Source organism: Hippichthys cyanospilos, chromosome 9 (assembly GCF_059441005.1).
Source record: "Hippichthys cyanospilos isolate Australia breed blue-spotted pipefish chromosome 9, RoL_Hcya_1.0, whole genome shotgun sequence".
Taxonomy (NCBI): Eukaryota; Metazoa; Chordata; class Actinopteri; order Syngnathiformes; family Syngnathidae; genus Hippichthys; species Hippichthys cyanospilos.
The window spans coordinates 5,296,919-5,320,463 of record NC_142377.1 but is presented as its reverse complement, the minus strand read 5'-3'; the positions used below and the strand labels follow the sequence as shown (position 1 = coordinate 5,320,463).

General features: G+C 39.7%; 2 protein-coding genes and 1 long non-coding RNA gene across 4 annotated transcripts; all 3 read left to right on the top strand.

Moving 5' to 3' along the window:
• Positions 1 to 226: 226 nt before the first annotated feature.
• Positions 227 to 4,617, top strand: LOC148418607 (uncharacterized). Its single transcript, XR_015866643.1, has 3 exons — positions 227 to 894; positions 1,059 to 4,072; positions 4,170 to 4,617. It is a non-coding gene; the product is annotated as an uncharacterized LOC148418607 (long non-coding RNA).
• Positions 4,618 to 7,752: 3,135 nt separating this feature from the next.
• Positions 7,753 to 15,793, top strand: adora3a.2 (adenosine A3 receptor a.2). Of its 2 annotated transcripts, XM_088423959.1 has the most exons (3): positions 7,753 to 12,994; positions 14,551 to 14,583; positions 14,758 to 15,793. In XM_088423959.1, the coding sequence occupies exons 1-3, from the start codon at positions 12,642 to 12,644 to the stop codon at positions 15,233 to 15,235; spliced, it is 864 nt and encodes a 287-aa protein (XP_088280085.1). In that variant the 5' UTR covers positions 7,753 to 12,641; the 3' UTR covers positions 15,236 to 15,793. The 2 variants fall into 2 exon arrangements, with proteins under 2 accessions (XP_088280085.1, XP_088280084.1); XM_088423958.1 differs by having other exon boundaries at positions 7,754 to 12,994; positions 14,551 to 15,793.
• A 3,027-nt stretch (positions 15,794 to 18,820) lies between these two features.
• Positions 18,821 to 21,324, top strand: LOC148418605 (adenosine receptor A1-like). Its single transcript, XM_088423810.1, has 2 exons — positions 18,821 to 19,176; positions 20,652 to 21,324. The coding sequence occupies exons 1-2, from the start codon at positions 18,821 to 18,823 to the stop codon at positions 21,322 to 21,324; spliced, it is 1,029 nt and encodes a 342-aa protein (XP_088279936.1).
• Positions 21,325 to 23,545: the final 2,221 nt, after the last annotated feature.

Here is a 23,545-nt window from a genome sequence, read left to right as displayed (position 1 = left end):
ACATATGAACTTCACACATATCTTTTCATTGAGCAATGTCCTGCCTCTACACATACAATATGTGGTTGTTTTGGTGTGGAGGTGGCAGATGTACTCTCATGTTTCAGTCTCATCTGGTCTTCAGTGGACCATCAGGATTGGCTTGGCAAACCAAAAATATCCCTTTGAAGCTCCAGCAAAAATTGTGTGCCAAATGGAAAGAGCCGGCCTCTGCATGTAGGCGATGTCTGTTTCTCGTTTTGGAAAACAATAGCAAGAGCGTTCCATGGTAATAAAACATATTTACAAGCATTACTTGCCCTTCCTGACCCATTTTTGTCAACAAAAGATTTGGATTCCCCGTGACTGCTGCAGGCTTAGATTCTAAACAGACTCCAGTGGTATTCAATGACTTATATCCAGTGAGTCAGTTTGCAAAACATGCTTGAGGAGGCATATTAACAAGACGTTTATCCTTGAATGTGTGATTAAAGATATACAGGGTGTTCCAAAATGTTTGACCCCATTTCGTAGGCCAATAATTTTGACAATTTTCGTTAGAATGACCTCAAATTTTCACAGCTTGTGTAGAAACATTTCATGTTTTGGTGTGTAATGTTTGGCAGTTCTATCTTTCCAGGTTAAGAAATGCTGTTCACTTCAATAGAAAAGGCGTTCTGCATGTTAGAGTATGCTCAGTCACCGAAGACAGTGCAGTGTGCAGTGTCAAGCAGATCTGCCTTCATAATGAGTAGTCCAGATTAATGGAACCTAGACTAGACTACATCAGTAATAGGGATATTTGGGGGTTAGATCATTGACTGATTTCACCTTTTTTTTTTTCATTCTCTGACTGGTCAGACCAAGCCAAGTTCAACTAATAAAACACATCTGAAGCTATCCGAACAAAATCATGTAAGTATGAATAAGAATCTCTGGTATTCAAGAGGTATTTTAATTGTTTTGTTTATGTTTTTGTCACATCATTAATTCAAATATTCCAAACTGCTCCAGTTGTCACACATGGCAGAGATGCATGCTGTTTTATGTTTTATTTTGTATACTTTTGACTTCTGCAGTTGTGATTTGACATTGGTGGTATTTAGTGGTGACTTAGAAGAGGAAAGTCACCAAAAGCATGGCCCACCACTGGCCAAGACCGTGCGGCAGTAGCACAGCTGTAAAATGAAGGCCTGACAGCCCGGAAATAAGGCCCAAGACAAGACGCAAAACTGACGCCCTCCAGGAAGTTGAACTTGTAGTGCGCACTTCCTTTTAGCACTGAAGCTCCGTCACAAAGTCCCTGAGAGTGAGTGGTCACTTCCCGGCATCCCCAAGAGAGAAAAAAGGAGGACTGTAGAGCAAGCGAGAGAGCAAGCTGCCTCGTCACCCCTGTTTCTCCTAAATAAGCAGTGATCTGTTGAACCGCTGCCAACAGAGGCTGGCCCAAACCCTCGCAGTGCAACTTTTACAAGCCAAGCCTTCGCCAGCAGGAAGGCAAAAAGACACAGAGCCCAGGCTTGTGAGAGAGGAGGGATTTTGCTCCTCTACTTTCATTCTTTCTGTGCTTCAAAAAAAGTGAATCATTTGAAGATGAAGGGTGGATGTTTTGAGCTGACGTCACCGGCAAAGCTGTCTTGGATATCGCCTGAGGAAAGATGAGTGACACGGCGGAACACTTCTTAGTAAAGAAAAGGAGTCCTGAATTTTTTTTTAATGCTTCTATTTGCGTTGCTCATATTTCTCAGTTGTGCGATCTTGGAGACCTTGTTGACTCTTAGTGGTGGATTGAAAATGTTCACCGATGTCCTCGAATGACACTGCCGGCAGGAAATCTCGGACAAAAAAGCACCCAGGCAGGTGCGGGACGACTAAAAAGACAAGCAGCCAAGAATAGGATCCGCCAGGCATGGACTACCTGGGAAGGATGCCAAGTGCTGACAAAAGGCTTAGCGAGGAACAAGTCGTTTGCAGCGAGACACGTCGGGAAACCGTTTAGGAGGCTTCATCCGGAACGCAGTCAAACCTTGTTGGCGTTGCTTCAATCCTGCCTGTGAGTACTCACTTTGGATTCTTTCAAGCTGCCTTTCCCCATCCTGCTCGATCCCGTAATCCCGCAAACAAACGAGACGTCTTTGTGAGGCCATGGCCGCCCTAAGCCGAGACCTCTTTTGAAGTCGCTCAGTCGCTCGAGGATAGCATCCGCTATGAGGGTACGGCGCAAGACGTGTTGTGATACTTTGCGACTTGCCGACTTCCTCCCTCCCGGCCCCAAGCGGGCAGGAAAAGAGAAGAAGAAGGGCATGGCTTCCACTACCCGCCGTCTTTTATCATCTTACAGCCCAAAACATAAAGCTTTTTTGTTCATAGCTCTGTGACATTGTGGCCTCGTTTTCATAAAACACTCACCAACAAGTTTTTTACATCTTTGCGTTTACCTGCATTTCGACATTTCTCTCCCCCGCCCATTTCTTTTCCCCACATAGTAATGGCTACCCTCGCATTTCCGACAAGCTGGGACTTTGTCCTGCGTAATGTTTTCGGAGGGGACAAAAGTTTAATTATTTGTAGATGACCCGCTCAGCTTTGAGAACCTGAGCTGAACCAATGACTTGAATCGCATTATTTATATGGAAATCCCAGATAAGGTTTTGGCTCGAAATGTGAGTAAATTACCAGGATATAATTACTGAGGCTAGAATTACAATGCACCAATACCATTTTAATGCCTCTATCCATTCATTTTACTGTAAGTGAAATAGATTGCATGTACAAATGAGCTCTTTATTGACAAAAACCAGCATGAGTAGAAGCTCAAATTGCATATAAAAGTCTCCCTAAATTGATTTAAATAAGATAACCCTTACATTTGTTCATTGGCTGGCATCTGAAGTAACATTCAGTTTATTCAACAGTGGATACATCTCTAATCTAGCATATTTAGACCATATTTAATTGTCTATGGTTTTGCTGCAATTTACATTCACAGCTGGTGCTTTTTATCGACATCTATTTGCAGACGATCTGAGTGTTTCGTCAGGTTGGTATTGAGAGAACATATTCTATCTGTATGGTTACATTGCACCATATTGACAAATATCTTTGATGTATAAGATTTGTCCACATTTAAAAGTAGCCTGATTTCTATCTAGATATGGAATATACTGTATATTGTTTTTCTATTTACACTGTCATGACAAGTATTGGAACCTTCCAAAGAATTCCAAAATGTTTGTGTCACTTAATCCAAGAAGTGTAAATCCAGACATCGTGGATAACATGAAATGGTGAATTGTCAGTTTTGACATGCATTCTAACACAAATGCCTCAAAAATAATATGATGAAATATAATTCGCTTTATGGCAGGGTCCTGTAATATACAGCAGATTTCTCTGTTAGTGTTCCCTCAGTTATCGTAGGGGTTCCATCAATTCCATTCCAACAAATACCCTCAGTCACCTAAATCTGCAAAGTAGGGATTGTTCTTTTTTGTTCTTTGCTTTTGTTCCCTTCTTTTCTTTAGTTTGTTTCTTACGTTAAAAACTATAACTACGTAAGTGATACTTTTTTGTCTAGTCTGACTTAGAAGGAGGAATAATATCAAGAAAAATATGGTATACCTGCAAGATTTGGTCATAACTGAAAATCCATGTTGTGGACATTGATTTTTTTTTTTTTTCAATTAATGTCTACTTTTTTGACTAGTCTGATTAAACTTGCAATAGAATAAGTCACAGTCATGGCGATGGTAAGGTGATGTAGCGAGGAAACCTAATATTATCAAAGGAAAAAAAGCAGAATAAAGTACAGTATATAAGATAATTTGCAATACATAGTTAGCATTAGAGAGCAAGATTAGCTTTGCCAACAAATGGTTTGAAGTCTCCACAATAAAATAAACACTGTATGCATTCTGTGTTTATATTATGTACCAGAAAAAAGTAAAAATGTAAACTTGAGTGGTTATTAAAATCGCAATGACCTTATTACCAATTACCTTAATGTTGTGAATGTGCTTCCAAAGTGTCATGAACCCGATAAAGACGGAACCAGAAATCCTTGTTTGCTGCATGAAGAGGCTTGCAATGCAATGTAAGATTATAGCAACTTGTGTGCATGTGTGAAAAGAACCCACACCAACACGCACATGAAATGAATACATGTGCGTGTTATTGTATGTTGTCAACAGTGTGCAGTTTTGTTCTCCTGGTGTGAACCCGCCGCTTCTCACGTCACTAAGCTGAAACTCGTGGGATCAAAGTCTCTTTTTTTGGATTTTTATCAGGATGCATACACACACTCACACACAGATGTATATACACACTCGGCTCTTCCTGTTTGCTTGTGCCGCTGAGTTACGGCCTATGTTTGATTGGCCCGCTCAGACTCCAGCCACTCTGTAGCGATGAACAGTTGAAGTAATGAGCAACCAATTACCAAGGGGGAAGATGTTCTTACAGTGTGTGTGTGTGTGTGTGTGTGTGTGTGTGTGTGTGTGTGTGTTAGACATGTGAACTCCATCTTGCGATTAACATCTGGATGGTCCAGATGTCCTGCTAATGTCTGAACATTTGCCTTGACCTCAGGTTTCCTGTGAGTCTAACCTCACAAGACCATTTACATGATTAAATTCTAAAAAAAACACACATCACCTTTATATATATATATATATATATATATATATATATATATATATATATATATATATATATATATATATATAAAACACACACTGTATTCTGATCCTTTCCTGAACATTTTTAACTGTGAAGTGTCCATCTTTACCTCCCTGAGGAAATTTGCGCAATTGGCAGTATGTGCTGGGACAAGAATGAGCCAGTAGAAGAATGAGGCTTGTATCCGTTGCACAGAGTAATAGACTTTGGCAATCTGCTTCGTAATCATAGAATAAACTGATCTCATAAATGTACTATAACTCTTGTCTTTTTGTCTTTACATTAGTTGGTTATCAGGCTACTTTCTACATGGAAAATGACTTCATTCATTTGGATGGACTGGACACAAAAAAATTACATGAGGTCTAGAGACATATATATATATATATATATTTCTGTCAACACAGTGCTTCTGATTAATAGAAAATGACATTTACATGGATGGTACTTTTCCATTTATTTTGTAGGTTTAAGAACAGTTTGTCTGTATATAAACAACTAACACCCCCGAAAAACCTCATTGCATTAGAAAAGGGTGAAAATGTGTTAGATTTTGATGTGAACCCTGTTAATGATTACACTCTGACAATTAACATTCTGAAGTGGGGGAACAGAGCCATCATAAAGCAAATAGACAGTAGAGAATTGTGTGAAAAATTTGTATTTTGGTAAGAGAAGACATTAGAAGGTCTGGACTCTTTGAGCCTGGAGGAAGGTGTTAAAGAGGGAAAAAGTTGTTTTCTTGGTTCTCTTCAGGTCATTTGGTGCCAAGAAACTGGGACATTGTCCATATGCTGAGCTGAATGTCAATGAGGCAAAATAAAGGGCTGGAAGAAGGGGTACAAGGTGAACAGGAACCCACAATAAGACTGCCAGATGCTCCCCAATATGTCTGAAGCTGACACTTGTTGACATCTGTTCTGCAGGAGTTCGTCTCCATCCAAGAAGAAGAGTTTGGTTTTTTTTAGCAGCAACTGGAAGGTTTGTGGCCTTGCTCAAAGGCACTGCAGTAGTCCTTAGAAAGCCATCCAACATCTCTCTAGCAACCAGTCCAGCAACCAGCTCATTCGCCAACCTAATAAGAATGACAAAAATGGATGGTTGCATATCAGATGGCAAGCAGCCTTGACCATTTGTAAAAATAATCATTAATCAATCAAGCTTTATGTTTTTTTAACCTTGTATTTAATTCACCATCTCAATTGTGGTGTCTCACTCTCATGAGCCCCCCCACCATCACCACCACCACCAACAATGACTACATCCCGCCACCGCCAAAACATTTCAATCACTGTCCCCAAGAATTGGGCCAAAGTGGATCTGCGCATGATAATGAATGCCCCAGACGCTTTTCAGACACTGCTGTTCACATGCTAATTTATGCAAAGACCCCAAAGCCCTGTGCGATAGTACGTTACAGCTCGAGTGCACCCACAACAAGTCGAAAAAGTTGTAAAATGTAGCCCTATTAGTATCATGCTACTTTGTCTTCAATTGCTCTCATCAATTCCTATAGACTTTAATGTTGAAAAATGCTATCAGGCTATCACTTTATATGTGGTATTTGGAAAATAAGTAATATTGACTGAATTAGTTGAGGTAGTTTTTTTTTCACAATTCATATTTTTCTAATGTTTTCATAGCGTATAAATTCAATTTAGGGGAAAAGATAAAGTATGAAGTTAATATTGTACCGTGTTTCCCGGTCAATAAGCCAAACCGGTTTATCAGCTGCGGCAGCAAAACTTGAGCAAAAAAACGTTCTTTTGGTCACAGAAACTGCACGCAGGTCATAACATCAGATTCAGGTCATAACATCAGAACATTCAGGCAGAAAGATGCTATATGGAAGTTTTTAAAATTTCTTTATTTTTTTTTTTCAATTGCCTGCCAATAGCAACATCCTTTCTTCAACAGACTGAACCTGCCTACATGTTTAGTCGCAACATATCAATAGAAAATGGATGGATATTTTCAACATAACACCAACAGAACACTGCAGAGTTAAATAGCAGTTTAAACCCAAAATCTATACTCCCATAGTATCTTCTGCTGTCGCCCTTTGTTTCATTAAAAGATTATTTTAGTGAAAATATAAACACATTGCACATAATTCATATGTGTATATATATATATATATATATATATATATATATATATATATATATATATATATATATATATATATTTAAAAAAATATATATGCACACATTCATAAATAAATAAATACAATCATATAAACTATATCAAATTTACAAATTACAAACTTTTATGCAAGATCTTATTGAATTTAGACATTTTTAAATATATTTTTAATACAGTATTTTTAAAGCACGTTTGAGCTGTTCCATAAATTGACACCTTCAAGAGAAATACACACGTTGGCTTAACCGGTATATTGTCTCCTGGTGGCTCGCCCAAGAGAAAAACTGCAGATAAGCTGCACTGCTCAAATCATGAGAAAAAAAGTCGCGGCTTAAAGCACTGCTTGCTTTGGAAGCATTATGTGGCATGTAGGCATTATGTTGAAGTGCGTTGAGGAGCTTCATTTAGACAAACCATTGTTTTTTTTAATCCACTTGTATCATGGTGCCAAGAAACTGTGTTAAAGTGACTTGAGACAAAAGTAGTTATTTGCTGCCATCATGTAGCCAAGGAAAACATTTGAAGTGAATCGAGACCTTGATTTAGACAAAAGTAGTGCTTTGCCACCTTGTGACATTTGCAGGCGATTATCAACCTTATTAAGGGGGCGTCTAACTTAGATTTTTACTATTCATGTTGAGTCCTTTAAATATATAATTTTTATTTTTTATATACCTTAAACTTTAAATACAATTACTTCTTATTGGAAATTATTGGAATTTTTATTCTCTTTCAGTCACAATTTGAGTAAATAGTTATGACATTTTCTATCCTCAGTATTACTAAGAAATGCGCATAGTTTTTCAAGCTGGTTTCCTGAATTTGTTTTGCCACGTTTGCCAAATTTTTCACTGAAAGACACCATCAAGCTAACCCGTTTTTTTCTTTTTCTTATAGATGAACGAATCACTTATGATCTTCTGCATTCCCTGTCTTCTGTCCTCTCGGCTGAGGTAGTAGATTGAATAGTTGTGGGGTTTGTGTCCCCTCTGAGATAACTATACAATCTACTGTCTTTGCTCGTGAGACAGCTTGCTCGCCGGTGGACAAAAACATCACAAACTGCGCCGGTCCTCTCTTTGCACTTATTAGTGAGTGGAGCCTAGCGAGGTGAGGTAGTAGGTTGTATAGCTTGTGGGATGAAGCCAAGCCCCCAAGAGGTGATAACTATACAATCTATTACCTTCCTTGAGGGGCACAAAGTGAAGCTCATTGCACGCCGCCAACGTTGGGATCAAATGGTGATTTTTGTGGGGCTTTCCTGGTGATCATCTGTCTCATTTTAGGATAAAATAAAAGAAAAACACTTGAGTTTCAAAATAATAAAAGGAAATCAGTTTGTTTTCTCTTTTTTTACCGTTTATTATTTAGTTGATTTACTACATGTGTGTTCATTCATAGTATTGATGCCTTCAGTGAGAATCTTTAATGTAAATGGTCATGAAAATAAACAGGTTGAATGAAAAGGTATATCCAAACATCTGGCCTGTACTCTATATATGAGAAAATAGAGCTCTGTTATGACTGCAAAAATGCACCCATATAATCTTGACAGGGCCGTAAAATGAAGAACTTACAAGTAAAATATGCATAATACTGTCTCATAATCAACTTGATAGTTTCTTTCCCCTTGGTACATAGCACATGACTGTAAAGACTAAAACAACAGCATGTAGCCAAAATAATTTTTCAATAATAGTTAGTACAGCAGCATGTACACATTATTGCACCAAAATTATGTTTTTAATACTAAAACATTAATTTTTAAACCTCCATTAAAAAAAAAAAGTAAAATGTATCATTTCTGGGTTAAGATGTCTTATTACGGATACTGCTTTCATGAAAAGAAAAAAAAATGCTTTTGTGATCAAGTCTGAGTTTTCAAATTAGAGATGGACGATCAGTACTCCCCTTAACTCTTTCAGTGCCAAATGTTATTGGGAAAGGAAAGAACACTATATTTAGCATTTTCACTCACCTTTCAAGGCCATCAGAATATGGTGTGCCATGTCTATGTAAAGATGGGTGCTCCCATTGAAATATTAACTTCCATCTTCAATTAACCGTATTTTCCGCACTATATGGCGCACCGGATTATAGGGCGCACCTTCAATGAATGGCCTTTTTTTCTAAAAAAAAAAAAAAAAAAAAAAATCTTATTTAAGGCAAACCGGATTATAAAGCGCACATAGAATTGAAACTACAGCACTGGCTGGGGTTACATTATGCATCCACGAGATAGACTTGCATTATGCATCCACTAGACGGTGCTGCACTAAAAGGAATGTATTAAAAAGCATCAGCTAAGTCATCAAACTTTATTCACAGAATATAAACTTTATTAATGCAATATAAGCATTCTCAACTGCCAAAATGAACAAACAGCTGTTTTATTTGAGCACTACCTGAAGAATGAGGGAAAATACCTCTTGATTACATTAAAAGACTGTTTAGATAATAATAATAATAATATTATAATAATAATTGTATCAAATTGCAACCAAAAACCTTAAAATATATTGTTAGATTGCTATTTGCGATTGGAATGGCATTATTGCGTTTACAAACACACAGATTAGTTTATGCAGCTTTATTCCGGGAGTGCAGTCAGGAGGTCGCTGTGTATTGTGACTTGTGAGAGGTGTCCCAAAGTTTTTCGTCCCTACAGGTAGGAAAGGCAGAACCGGTATACTGTACTGTATTCATTTGCAAGTGGAACAGCCGACACCCGTTTATTATTTAACCCCCTCCAAAACAATCTCCTCATCTCGTCGTCCCCCTGGCGTCATCGCTCCCGTACTTTTCCCTACAATCCAGTCATTACTATAGCATGAAGGCCGTGCTGATTCAGACGACTCTCTCATTCAAGACTCTTCCGAAAGCAATGACTGTAAGTCTGTGTTTTTATCTGTTTTAGACATAGCTTTTGACACATGCTGTATACACTTATATGCATCATACGCATGACAATTATCTAATTAGCGCACGAAAAGATCGCGACCTTGCTTGTTTAGCACTGCAATAGCTAATGTTAGCATCGATGCAGAGCACACCCATACACACGGGTTATTTGTGGCGCGTTGTTTGTTTCGTAATGGGTTATGTTTATTTAGTTTTTACTTTTAGTAAGACTGCATGTTCATGAAACTCACTCCACTAAATTGAAATAAAGTTGCAAGACTTTCTGCTTCATTGCTTGAGAGACATCGCGTTGGGCTTGCTGTTGTATCATTTGATTGATTGATATATTGGGCGCACCGGATTATGAGGCGCACTGTCAGCTTTTGAAAACATTTAAGGCTTTTAGATGTGCCTTATAGTGCGGAAAATACGGTACATTTGCATGTAGGTAACAGCTGTGTTGTAAGTGCAGAAACACTGTCATCCAATGGTCACAGTTATTACTACAGTGCTCAATTGCCTTATATTAGGTAAGCATTAGTCAACTACCCTCCATAAAAAAAACTACTATTTTATTATTTATCATTGTTTTAACTACTAAAAAAAAAAGAAAAAGAAAAAGAGAATTCTTGTCTATGGCTCTGAATGAGTTAATACAAGAGCATTGTATATCAGAAGTAGAGAAGGCAGCTGTTACTACTCAGCCACACTCTTGTAGTTTTACAATCATGTAATGGAAATTGCAAATTAGCAGAAAAATAAAAGAAAATGGTCACTTTAGTGAATATTTAAGGAACAATTCTGGATTGGAATACATTTTTTTCTTAAAAATTATTGTATTTTTCAGACTATAAACCGTGACTTTTTCATCATGATTTGAGCGGTTTATAGTCCAGTGCGGCTCATCTGCTGGTTTTTACCGGTCAAGCAAATGTGTGTTCAAGGAATCAGTTTATGGAACAACTATGAAATAGAACTGGAAAGATGTGAATCAATGGCTGTGCTCAGAAAGAGTTTTAAAATATATTATTAAAAATATTTTTTTAAAAAAAGGTCTAAATTGAATAAGATCTTGTATAAAAGTTTGTGACGTGTAAATTCGATATACGGTATACAGTATAATTGATTGTATTTACAAATTTATGGTTATATTTATTGTTTATTTCCAGTGTGTGCAATGTTCACAAAAATAATCTATCAATTAAACAACAGGAGACAGAATGCTATTGAAGTATTGATTTCGAGTTTGAGCTGCTATTCAACTCTGCAGTGTTCTGTTGGTAATATCCATCCATCCATTCTATCAATATAATGTTGGGACTATATATGCAGGCATGTTCAGTCTGTTAAAGAGAGGATGTTGCAATTGGTAGCAATTAAAAAAATATATAAAGAAAATTTTTGTTTGATATTACCACCATATACTTGCGGCTTATAGTCCAGTGCGGCTTATTCGTGGCAAAAGATGTGGGGTTTTTTGTGCTCAATTTTTGTTGCTGTGGCTTATATACCGGTGCATCTTTTAGAAAATATGGTATATCTATTTCGAGGAGTTAATTTTTGTAGTAAAAGTGTTTGTGGTATTGGGTCATTGTATTGGTGACTACTCGAATTGAGTATTTATACTAGTATTGGGCTAAAAAATATTGAACATCTGTTGTTAAAGATAAGACAAAATCAGTCAGCAAAAACTGTTCCTGTTTAAAACTGTCACACATCATTTAAAAAGCACAATTTAACTGTTATGCTGAATGCAAATGGAAGAAACTGCCAGCAAAGGTGATCAACCTAAGGGTTACATGCTTTTAAATCTAGATTTATATGCTTTACCCCCATGCCCATGATTAAATTCTTTTGATGCATTTTTCTAAAACCTCGATGATGTAGTGTAGATCTTTTAGTAAATTTAGTAGGGTACTTTTCATTTCTTTAATGTACTTGAAATAACTTATCACAATTCTGTTTGCAAATGCTTTGAAATATTGTACTTTTAATTATTTGAAGCACATTGAGTTACTTTTTGTTTATAATATACTCAATGAATGAAACTGTCTGTATTGAACTGTATGACTACTCTTTAGTTCTCCTCAATATTCCCTCTCAAAAAAAGGCAGAAATTCCAGTTCTTTTATGCTTCACATTACTCACAGAATAGTGATGTCATGCCCATCATACATGTAAAGCACTTAATACTGTGTAAATAATCGTGAAAGTAATTCCAGAGGCATCTGATGTGCACTGTGGAGAAGTGTAACTGAAAGAGAAACCATCATAATGAGATGTGAAAGTTGGCCTTTGAACACTTAGGGAAGTTCAGGGCTTTTTTTTTTGTTTGTTTGCGAAATCTGCCCAGACACAGAAGACCCGGATCAAAGGAAATTTGATGACATTTATTTATATTAATTTTTGACTACAGATTTGTTGTATGATCAAAAAGAGGACACTTTTTGTTGATTATTTTTTGTGGACCGATATAAATGAAGTTTGAAAGGGTCTGAAATTGTGAACCTTTGCTCTAGAGATAAAGAGCCACTTACAGAGGTAGCACTAAAATAGAGTACTAAGATGATGCACTCTCCAGAAGTGAAGGGGGTGGATTCACATCACTACTAGTAAGAGTGGAACAGGGCCAAATTAGCTGAAAAAATAAAATAAAATATAACACAAGATCTCCACAAGAGAATACTATAGGTTTTTGTCTTTGCGAGTATCTTCGAACATGTATTAAATTATTATCTCTGAATTCGGAAGATCTTTGCAATGATTTGTTTATGTATCATGGCATTAATTTGCTTGGGCAGAGCACTTATTCAAAAAAAAAAAAAAAGAAGCCTCTTCCTGACACTGCACAATCACCAGTGTCAAAGTTTCTTACTTGGTACCGGAATAGAAAGAACCACACTTGACTTCCCCATGAGTGCAAAGTGTCATCGTGTCACATGGCAAGCCACACAGGAGACGCGATGCATGTGGGCGAGGTGGTCTACACCTCGTTCGAGGTGCTCATAGCCATCTTCTGCATCCTTGGAAACGCTCTGGTCATCGTCGCCGTGCACACTGCCAAAAGCATCGGGCAGCCCACCTACTGTCTGATTGTGTCTCTGGCGGTGGCTGACGGCGCGGTAGGCCTGGTGGCCATTCCGCTGGCTGTGTTGGTGGACGGCAGGGTGAAGACGTCCTTCCGCACCTGCCTCTTCATCAGCTGTGTGGTCATCCTCTTGACCCTGGTGTCCATTCTATCACTCATGGCCATATCGCTGGATCGCTTTCTCCGTGTGTACATCCCTTTCAGGTAAATTCCTTCAATTAATGAAATTTAATTAAATGATTTCATTATTTCAGGCTACTTGGGGGTTGAAACGAGGGCTTGTTTTAGCTAGGAGCCTCTGCAGGGAAAAAAAAAAAAGATCCTGACAACAGATGTTTGTCAAATTTAAAATCATAACACATAAAGATTTCTAACAGTAGCACATGCTGTTTTGTACACTGAAGGAACCCAGCATGTTGGCTTTAAAGAATCAAGGGTGGTGTGGCTCAGGTAGTTCTGGGGTGGAAACACACTTATTGGCTGACCTGAGAGCAGGGATCATATCAAACATGAAATTTAAGAAATTGGTCGCAGAGAGCAGGCGAGTACACAATAGCTGAAGCAGTGTAGGGGGTTTATGACGTATTGAAAAGAATCTGTGGCTTATGACATTTTGTAGCTGCAGAACTGTGAATATACTCAGCTTTGGCAACTTTTACCACACGCTGGTAGTCAAGGGAGATGTGCGAATCTGTGGTAACTACAATGGAATAAAGTTGATGAGTCATACAATTAAGTTATGGGAAAGAGAAGTTTAAGCAAGACTAAGGGCAGAAGTGAGCATTTGTGAGGACCAGTATGGTTTCATGCGAAAAAAAAGTGCACTAGAAATGCAAAATTTGCTTTGAGGATGTTGATAGAAAAGTACAGAGAAGGTCTATGTCTGTAGATCTGGAGAAAGACAGGATACGCAGGGAGGAACTGTGGAGGTGCAGAAAAGTATGTTCGATAGGTGCAGAACATGTACGAGGAGAGTAGGGCAGTCGTGAAATGTGCTGCTGGAGTGACGGAAAAGTTCAAGGTGGAGGTGGGACTGCATCAGGGATCAGCTCTAAGCCCCTTCATGTTTGCTACGATGAAGGACAGAATGACAGACGAGTTTAGACAGGGATGTCCATGGACTATGAAGTTTACAGGTGACTGTGATCTGTAGTGACACTAAGCAACAGATGCAAGAGAAGCTAGAGTGGTGGAGGTTGGCCCTGGAAGCTGCGGCAAGATGGAGCATATGTGTGTAAAAGACAAGGATCCAAGTGGTGGAGCGAAGACAAAGGGAGAAGATAAAGAAATGGAAGATTTTAATAATTTAGGGTCTACAGTTCAGAGGAACGCAGTGTGGAAAAGAGGTGAAGAAGCGTGTGCAGGCAGGCTGAACCGGTTGGAAAAAGTCTCAGTTGTGATGTGTGATGGAAGAGTTTCAGCTAAAATGAAAGGAAAGCTGTAAAAGACTGTGATGAGGCCAGCGATGCTGTTCGGCCTGGAGACAGTGTCACTGAAGAAAAGACAGTTTGAGGTTTTGGAGAAATATTCAGAGAGACCAGACTAAGATGGTTTGGACCTGTCTGGAGGAGAGATAGTGCATGTATAGGTAGAAGCATACTAAATCTTGATAGAAAGCCAAAAGGAGAAAAACATTTTTATTATAATTATTATAGAACAACAATTGAGACACATTGAATGTTCTAAATTCCATTTCATTTATTTTCCATTTTGCCACTGAAAGCAACCAAATAAAACTTCCATTTTCTTTTTGTTTTCAGGTACAAAAGGACGGTCAGACAAAAACATTCATGGTACGCAGTTGCTGTGTGTTGGCTTATCGCGCTGCCTCTAAGTTTTGCACCCATGCTCGGCTGGCACAACAGAGACGCCACCGCCATGGGGTCTCCCAACTCCACGCTCACCTGCCAGTTCATAGCCGTGATCCCCATGTCCTACCTTGTCTACTTCAACTTCTTCCTCTGCAGCCTGGCGCCACTGGTAGTCATGTCGATGCTGTACGGCTACATCTTCTGCGTCATTCGCAGCAATCTTCGAGAAAAGCCGGGCAACAGAGCCCAGGCCAAATCTCACATCTACTTGAAGAAAGAACGACAGCTGGCAGGCTCTCTCGTCCTGGTCTTGGTTCTCTTCGCCCTCTGCTGGATCCCACTACATGTTCTGAACTGCATCGCCTACTTTGAAATGGCCACGGTGCCGGTTAGCGCTTTCCATGTGGGGATCGTGATGTCCCATGCCAACTCTGCTGTGAACCCCTTGGTGTATGCCTTTAGGGTACACAAGATCAGGGCGGCTTACCTGAAGATCTGGAGGAGATGTTTCACGTGCGGGGACGAGCTCCAAATTTCTCAGTCCAGCCAGACCACGGACAACAACCAAAGTAGCAACATCATGGACAACAATGTGCCAATACATGCTTCAAGTGGTAATCTCATGGAAAACTGACATTATACATGCATGCGTACAGATTGTTGTTTTCTGAAGTGGATGTACATCCATTAAGGGCAAAATTACAAATTCAACCTAATCTTTTTTTGTTATCATCCTACATCTGAATACGTGTCTTTGCAAGCTGACCTGCAGCTCTACCCCCAATGATATGTCAGTTTGGCTAATTTACACCAGTTTGCCAGGGTTTTGTGCATGCATCAGATGCAGGCTGGACACAGAAGGACGAAACACTGCAGGACTATCATGCCGAGGCACCTGCATTCCCAACGAGTGTGACTCCCCTCTCTGGCATTTTCAAGACAAAACTAAAAGCAGGCTCATTAGAGTTTTGCTGGATGTACAAAATAATGTTCGCTTTATATAGCGGCAGTAGCAATGGAGGTTAACAGTTTGATGAAGCCACAGAAGAGTTCAACTGATTCAACTAATATCATTAACTTCGGATAAATATCACTTGATTGATTGCTTTATTTTTGTTTTTTAATTGTTTAAAACATTTTTTCAACTGAAATTGTTTTTCTAAATGCTTGATAAATAAAATTGACTTGCGTATTTGTCTTTGGTCATGTTTACGAGCATGATATACACACAATGGTCTGCACAAAGTGTTGCCTCCATGAGTGAAAATGCTTTTTGTTTTTTTCCCCAGTTACTTTACCCCACATTTGTTTTTTCTTTCTTTCCAGCTCTAGTGTAGCTCTAGTGTTTCATGTTTCGCCCAGCTTCCGCGAGTAATACATAGTTTTATTGAGCCCATCTCATCCTGTCTCCCTGCATTTTGGATCCAACTTCCCACATCCGTCGCCAACATGCTGCACTGATATGACACTTGGTGGACCTCATAAAACTTTATGGACAAATAATTTAAAATTATTATTAGTTATTGTAAGTTCTGGCAGTTTCACATATGATGATAAGTTTCAATTGCTGATGCGGGTTTATTGATGTTTAACTGCTCTGGAAAAATAGCCTGTGTAGCCCTGTAATGCGTACATATGCTTCTGAGGGGGCCAAATCACTGAAGGCCTAAGTGGCCTAAGAAGGCCTAAAAAAAAGCAATTTAAAAACTTTCAACAATTGTTCACTTTTTTTTTTTTTTTTTTTTTTTTTTTTTTTTTTTTTTACAGTATTTATACAGGTTAAAGGTTTGGCTAAGCAGAAAAACCCCAAGTGCATCAGAGTGGCTAAAAAAAAAAAAAAAGATGCCCATTCTTATTCTATCACAATTACATTTCACATGGTAAATACAAATCCTTTTGCTTGGGGTCATCACACCGCGGCATCGCCTCGCGCCCCACTACTCTCCCAGTCCCCACCATTCAAGATACACTGGTCAATGCGGGACGATTGTAACATCCGCAACTCCGAATCCGCAACTCTACCGCCCTCTAGTGTTTTGGTTTTTATGGTTCTTTGTTTTAGTGATTTCCACTTCAGGGCCACTGTACATTTAATTAAATAAGGGAGCATTTTCAACTATGTAAGAACATTAGTCAGGGGTGGACCATATGCTCTGTACTTTATGGATTATGTAAAAATTTATGGGTGGCAATGTCCTATAATTCATGAATGATCCATACTTCAGAACATTGCATCATCAAAGATAGTGTGGCATTTTCAACACTTCATATTGCTCAGTAATGTGCAAAAACATCAGCCAAGCGTATGGATCGACTGATAATATAGATTTGTGAGAAGAAAAAAAACAAAACAAAACACAAAATATAATCTTTTTCACAACAGTCCTCAAATGCGGGTACGGGCATGCCTGGGGTACATGAAGGCTCTTTAAGTGGTAAATGAAAATTCAACAGGATTTCTCTATGTATCAGCTTATCTTGTATAATTATTTTCATGTTCATTTTTCTTTTTAAACTACAAGAACATTGTGCTATTTTTTGTTAAAGCGGCCGAAACACAAAGCCACCTTTTTGGAGCATTAAACCAACAAATACATTTTCTTCATTGATGCATTTCTAAGCATTCCTTACTTTTTCTGCGCTCTCATTCTGACCCCACCCGTGCAGATGAAAACGGCTTGAAGTCCGCTTATGACGACAGGAGCGAGACAGGAGCAGTTGGCTACTCCCTGCATCGCCTGTGCAGGAGATAATACACCGACCTTTTCCACGTCTTAAGTTTCGTTTTGGTTACCAAGCCGAGAATGCGGGATTTTGCACCGAGTCTGCCAAGTAAACAGCAGCGTTTCATTGTTAGCTACAACATGTTACTGTAGAAAATTCTGAGGTGGCCTAGATGTTTGTTTTGAAGCACACAGTTGCACAATCAATGTTCAGTTGTAAAAATATTCACCCATGGGTAGAACTATTGCTATGAATACTGGGTTTTCACGGAGACTGATTTGATAGGACTGATGTGTTGACAAGAGTAGTGTACAGATACCGTTTTACATTTGAAGGTTAGTAGTATTAGCAGCATGTTTTTGGCTCTGTTATTCACACTGTTGAAATAGACCTAATCAGACCTGAGTTTTGTGAGGATGAGCAGTCAAGATGATGGCTGTATCATTAAGCACCATAGTGCATGATGTGTGGCCCCCAGCATCGAGATGCAAGGTGGCGTGGCAGCTACGTGGTGCAAACAAAATGTTTTACAGTACTCCCTGGTTAGAAAGATCAGTACCATAAAACTCATATCTATTAAGAAATTAAATCGCCATTGTGCCAAACATAATTTATATGCAAATATCATACCGTGGAAAGTATTTATGTATCATGTTACGGCGCCTTTAAGATGAATAAGGACACCCATTGTCATCGTAATGCAATTTTTCAGCAGACGAAACAGAAATATAAACTGATGATATTATACAAGCTAGTTTTTTGAGTTGATGAATAAAATACACCTAGAGATACAACTACAAATATAGTTCCAAATTTGATGAAATCAGACTATATTTGCGATACAGTGAACCCAGCCTATTCGTCTGATATCTGGCCATATGCGAGTTTTTCAGAAAATAGCTGAGGATAGGTTCTCATGAAAAAATAAATCACCACCAAGTGAATTTATAGCCGACCACAAATGCAATAGTACTCAGGCAACTTAAATTAGGTTAGCTTGAGCAACTCACCACAATTGGCTATTATTTTTAAGTTCTATCAATAGTACTATGGACCTTTCCTTAATGCTTCTGAAAAGTTCATCAACCAAAGATATATTTTTTTAAGACTTCAAGAAATTTCTTGACGGTGCCTCACTTGCTCATGTTGGCATGTACATGCATCGCAATCAGCACTAATGCATCCATCTCCAATTAAAATTATACTCAAAAAGCCTTGCCAAAAAGCATCCTTCCAGTAATTACACTGAGACCACATCCTTGGAGAACACACGCGCACACACCTACACACACACAATTCTAACAACTACAGCAGAAAACAACATCCCTCCCCTCAATCACTGCCCTGTATTCACAGACTAGAAAGAGAGAGAGTGCTCGACTTGTGAATCGTCGCTGCCAGTATTCGGCATTTCCAGCATCTCAGGAAGAACGCAATGGACTGTAGGGAAATGGAAGCCAAAACCTGGGCCCATCTGCGTCCATAGGGGTGAACCATGCCTTCCTCTCCTGGGGTGAAGGTACGGGAGCATGTGGACACCGTATACATCTCGGTAGAGGCGGCCATTGCCCTGGCGTCGGTGGTGGGCAACGTGCTAGTAGTGCTGGTGGTGTGCGTGAACCGGGCCTTGCGGAACACCACATTCTGTTTCATCGTGTCCCTGGCGGTGGCCGACATCGCGGTGGGTGTCCTGGTGATCCCACTGGCCATCACCATCAGCCTGGGAATCAGTACACGGTTCTACACCTGCCTGTTCCTGTCCTGCCTGCTGGTGATCATCACTCAGGGTTCCATCTTGTCTCTGCTCGCCATTGCCGTTGACCGCTACTTGAGGGTCAAGATACCCACCAGGTGAAGGGAAAAAAAAAGGGGTCTGCATGTTTTGCTCTCTTGTCATTGTGATCATTTCCTATAAACTCATCTGCTGCCACTGATGGCTCTAGATGTCAATGTAAGTTTTAGTGGTCTTGCTTGTTTAATTCCATTGGCAGAAATCCATTTTAGCTGGGTTGATAGTGAATGAGCAAAGTCCTCTGGCACCTAGTGAGCAATCCCTAATTAAAAACACCCAACACTTGTATGAATCCCCAACCCAGACTAAAAATCCTGATTTCCAATCATGTCTTGAAAACCCAAGCCCAGGATTGAAACGCAAATACTGGTTTTGAATCATAATTTGAATCCCTAACTCAGGCTTGAAAGCATAAAAAACAAACTCCAGATTGAAAGCCTAATTTCAAACCAATCCTGCCTTGAAAAGCTACTGTATTTTGAAACTGGAACCCTTGTATGTTATATTTTGAGGCATGTCTCGAAACCCTAATTTGATTGCCATTCCCAAGTTTCACATCTTACATGAGACACAGCCACTGTCTAAAATGCCACTTTGAAACTGTAGTCCTGGCTTCAAACATTAATTTGAAACCCTATTATTGAACTGAAAATCTAATTTGAGAGCCCAACCTTTGCTTCAAAAACTAATGTGACTGCAAATCTCTAACCTGATTAAATATAATTTGCTGCGATTGGCATGGCAACCAGTTCAGTCGGGGTGTACCCTGCCAACTGCCTGCGATAGGCTGCAGTGCACTCGTGACCCTTGTGAGGATAAGCGATCAAAAAAAGTGGATGGATGGAAAGGTTTTACCTTTCATGGGCCATTTCTAAAATCAATTGATTAATTCAAAGTCAGGTTATAGGCTTTTAACTCTATAAAATCGAGACGTGAAACTCAAAACTGTCATTTGCAATCATAGTCCAAGGTTGAGGCTTTAATTCTAAAGCCTAACTGCGGCTACAGACCGTGATTTGAAGCAAAAAATGATGTATCGTACGTCTAGACCTTGAAACAGTATTTTCAAACTCAAACTCCATCTTGAAACTCCAATTGGAAATTCCATAATGAAACATAAACTTGAAACATAAACTTGAAACAAACTTAGAGAATCTACCCTTTCTTTATACAGCAATATGAAACCATAAGCCAGGCTGGAAAGAAAACCAAAAACCCCAACCATGGCTTAGGCGTCTTGCTGTTAATTCTCCTTTAGTGGTCGTACAGTGGCTTGTGAATTATTTTGATTGCAAAGCAAAGCGGCCGCACTCATTTAATCTCTTTCAGCAACACAAAAGCAAACATCAGCTCATTCTGCTGAGATAAGTCTGTTGTTTATGCTTTCCATAGCATCATATATCCTTTGGCCGATCAATGCACTGTACATCGCAGGCTTTCAGCAAAATTGAAATGTCTGCCCAAATAACTGGCATAGGCTGTGTTTTTACATTGCCCCATATCTCACTTGATGGTTTTATTGTGATTTCAAAAGGTACAGCAGCATCGTGACGCAGAGGCGCGCGTACGTGGCCGTTTGCCTGTGCTGGCTGGTCTCCTTCCTGACGGGTTTGGTTCCCATGGTGGGCTGGAACAACCGTCACATCCTGGGCAACCTGAGCGGCTCCGACTACATGGTGTGCGAGTTCACCGCCGTCATGCGGCTGGACTACATGGTCTACTTCAACTTCTTCGGATGGGTGGTGGCCCCCTTGGCCGTCATGATCGCGCTGTACGCCGAGATCTTCCGCGTCATTCGCCGGCAGCTCAACCGGCGGGCAGAGGCCACGTCGGACGGCGAGCGCTACTACCGGAAGGAGCTGAAGCTGGCCAAGTCCCTGGCTTTGGTAGTGTTGCTCTTCGCCGTATGCTGGCTGCCGCTTCACATAGTCAACTGCCTCGACTTCTTCCGCCCGGGCCGAGCTACGCCCAAGATGGCCGTTTACGTGGGTATCTTCATGTCGCATGTCAACTCAGCGCTCAACCCACTGGTGTACGCCTTCCGGATCAAGCGCTTCAGGGTCACGCTGCTGGAGGTGGTACGGGGCTGTATGGCGTGCCGCCGCTGCGCGGGGGCCAGCCCGTATCCCGGCAGCACGCCAGCACTTGCTGAGAAAGTGGACGCGGGCTTGCCGCAAGGTTTGCAGCGTGCAGACGATGCTAAGTGAGCCCTTTGTAGTTTTGTGACACATTCAGTGACACAGCTGTTCTCAAAATGGTGGCATGGGCGCTTGTGAGACGTAGCTTAGGGGTAGGGCTGAACATCAACATTGTAAATTATGCAATTTGGGGGGGAAATTTATCCGTAGCTTTTATTTCTCATGTCTGTCGAATGTATTTATTTATTTATTTATTTAGTGGCTGGATAAACACAGTTCTTTGGAGGTGCAATTCACCCAACCCGGCAAAAACTGGTTGAAAAAACATAGAAAAGACATCACTTGTGTCCGTCCAAAAAATGTCTGGTTGAAAAGATGTATAAGTTGTTAAAAACACAGACATCTCGGGATAGCCCTCTCTCGCTCAACATCTCGCTCTCGCTCGCGATACTCCTCCCTCCCTCGCTCAACATCGCGTTTGCTCAACATCAAGCTCTCGCTCGCTCGAGTCGTCCTCTGCGCTCGCTCAGTTCTTCTCACGCGTTACGTTTGTGCCACAAAACCAGCCAATCAGAGCTTGTAAAAGCACTTTGATTGACAGCTTGGTATCCAATGAGATTGCTTGTACGCTATCCGTTGACGCACTCTGTTTGCCCTGTGTTCACCCGGAAAGGGCAAACGAGAGTGCGTCAACACGGACTTGGGCTGGAGAATTACTTTTAATATTATTATTATTACTGTATTGTATCATTTGACAGAAATACCTTGTTAGTTTTTGTACTTTAATAATATAAGCCCACCTCCTCCCGCCCACGGTGATGTGACGCACTCTCGTTTGCTCGTTCCGGGTGAACACAACAAGCAATCTCATTGGATACAAAGCTGTCAATCAATGTGCTTTTACAAGCTCTGATTGGCTGGTTTTGTGGCACAAACGTAACGCGTGAGCAGAACTGAGCGAGCGCAGAGGACAACTCGAGCGAGCGAGAGCTCGATGTTGAGCAAACGCGATGTTGAGCAAGGGAGGGAGGAGTATCGCGAACGAGAGCGAGATGTTGAGCGCGAGAATGCTATTGCTAGCAAGCAAAAAGGAATTTTGAGCGAGAAACTTCTTTTCAAGAACTTTTTTCTGCGCTCAAAATCTGTTTTCGCTCGCTTAGTTTTATTTTCAACGCTCAAAATGTTTTTTCTGCGTGCTCGTAATTGTGGCACAAATATAACGCCATACAAATTTACTTCTTCTTTTCACACTATATTGCAATACACAGAACGCACACGATCTTAATGGGGCCAAAATTCATCTATAAAGTTGTTGTAGGTATAATGAAGTGTTCAATACATGTGCATGTGCAGACAGAAAAATAAATACTTATTAGACTGTCATGAAACCCTTTTGGAGGTTTGTAAATCTAATTTTTGCTTCAGGCCAAATTTAAAACTCTAAACCCTAATTTGAAAACCTAAGATTACCTTGAAACCCTTATGTAATACATTGGTTTTAAAGCCTAATTACAAATCTTTATCTCATTTTGAAACTCTGTCCTTATCTTGAAACCCAGGCTTAAAATCCTTAACGTGTCTTCAAATTCTGATTAAAAACTCTAGTAATTAGAAAGCGTAACCCAGAATCAGCTAATTTGAAACATTACGATGAGAAACCTTAAACGTTGTTTAAAACCCTAATCTAGACTGAAACACTAACATCAGGTTCAAACATTGATTTCAAACCCTAACTGCGTTTGAATCCCTAATTCAAAACCTTATCAAATCCTAAACTTATTAGGTTTAAAGCCTCAATTCAAAATCCTATCCCCATTTTAATAACTAATTATAAATCTTAGCCATGTCTTAAAACCCTTACACTGGCATGAAATGTCCATTTTAAACCATAGCAGTTAGCTCAGATTGAATCCCCAATCTTGATTTCTAATATTACAAACAATAATCATAATCCTTGTTTGAAAATTGGTTGTAAATTTACATTGTAATCGTAGCGCTTAATATAAACCCTAATCTTAACTAAAAACACAGATTTGAAAAAAGAAGAAAAAACGTATTAGAAAATTTAACTCTTACAAGAGGAGCAGGATTTGGACCCAGAATCAGATGGGATAAGGAAGGGGAGACGTAAAATCAATACACACAAAAACATCCAAAGATTTAGAAAGAAATTAGGACTGCTTGACATGACATCTTGTGACACTTTCAGAACTTAATATTCTGACAAGTTAATGAGAACCCATGGCAGAATTACTGTCAGATACCCATCACATATAAGATAATAAAGGAC

Bases quoted from the DNA above. Each gene is read 5' to 3' on its own strand.
- adora3a.2 (XM_088423958.1), top strand. From the start codon at position 12,642: ATGGCAAGCCACACAGGAGACGCGATGCATGTGGGCGAGGTGGTCTAC. The intron at 12,995-14,550 runs GTAAATTCCTTC...TTTTGTTTTCAG, and splicing joins CGTGTGTACATCCCTTTCAG to GTACAAAAGGACGGTCAGAC.
- LOC148418605 (XM_088423810.1), top strand. From the start codon at position 18,821: ATGCCTTCCTCTCCTGGGGTGAAGGTACGGGAGCATGTGGACACCGTA. The intron at 19,177-20,651 runs GTGAAGGGAAAA...TGATTTCAAAAG, and splicing joins AGGGTCAAGATACCCACCAG to GTACAGCAGCATCGTGACGC.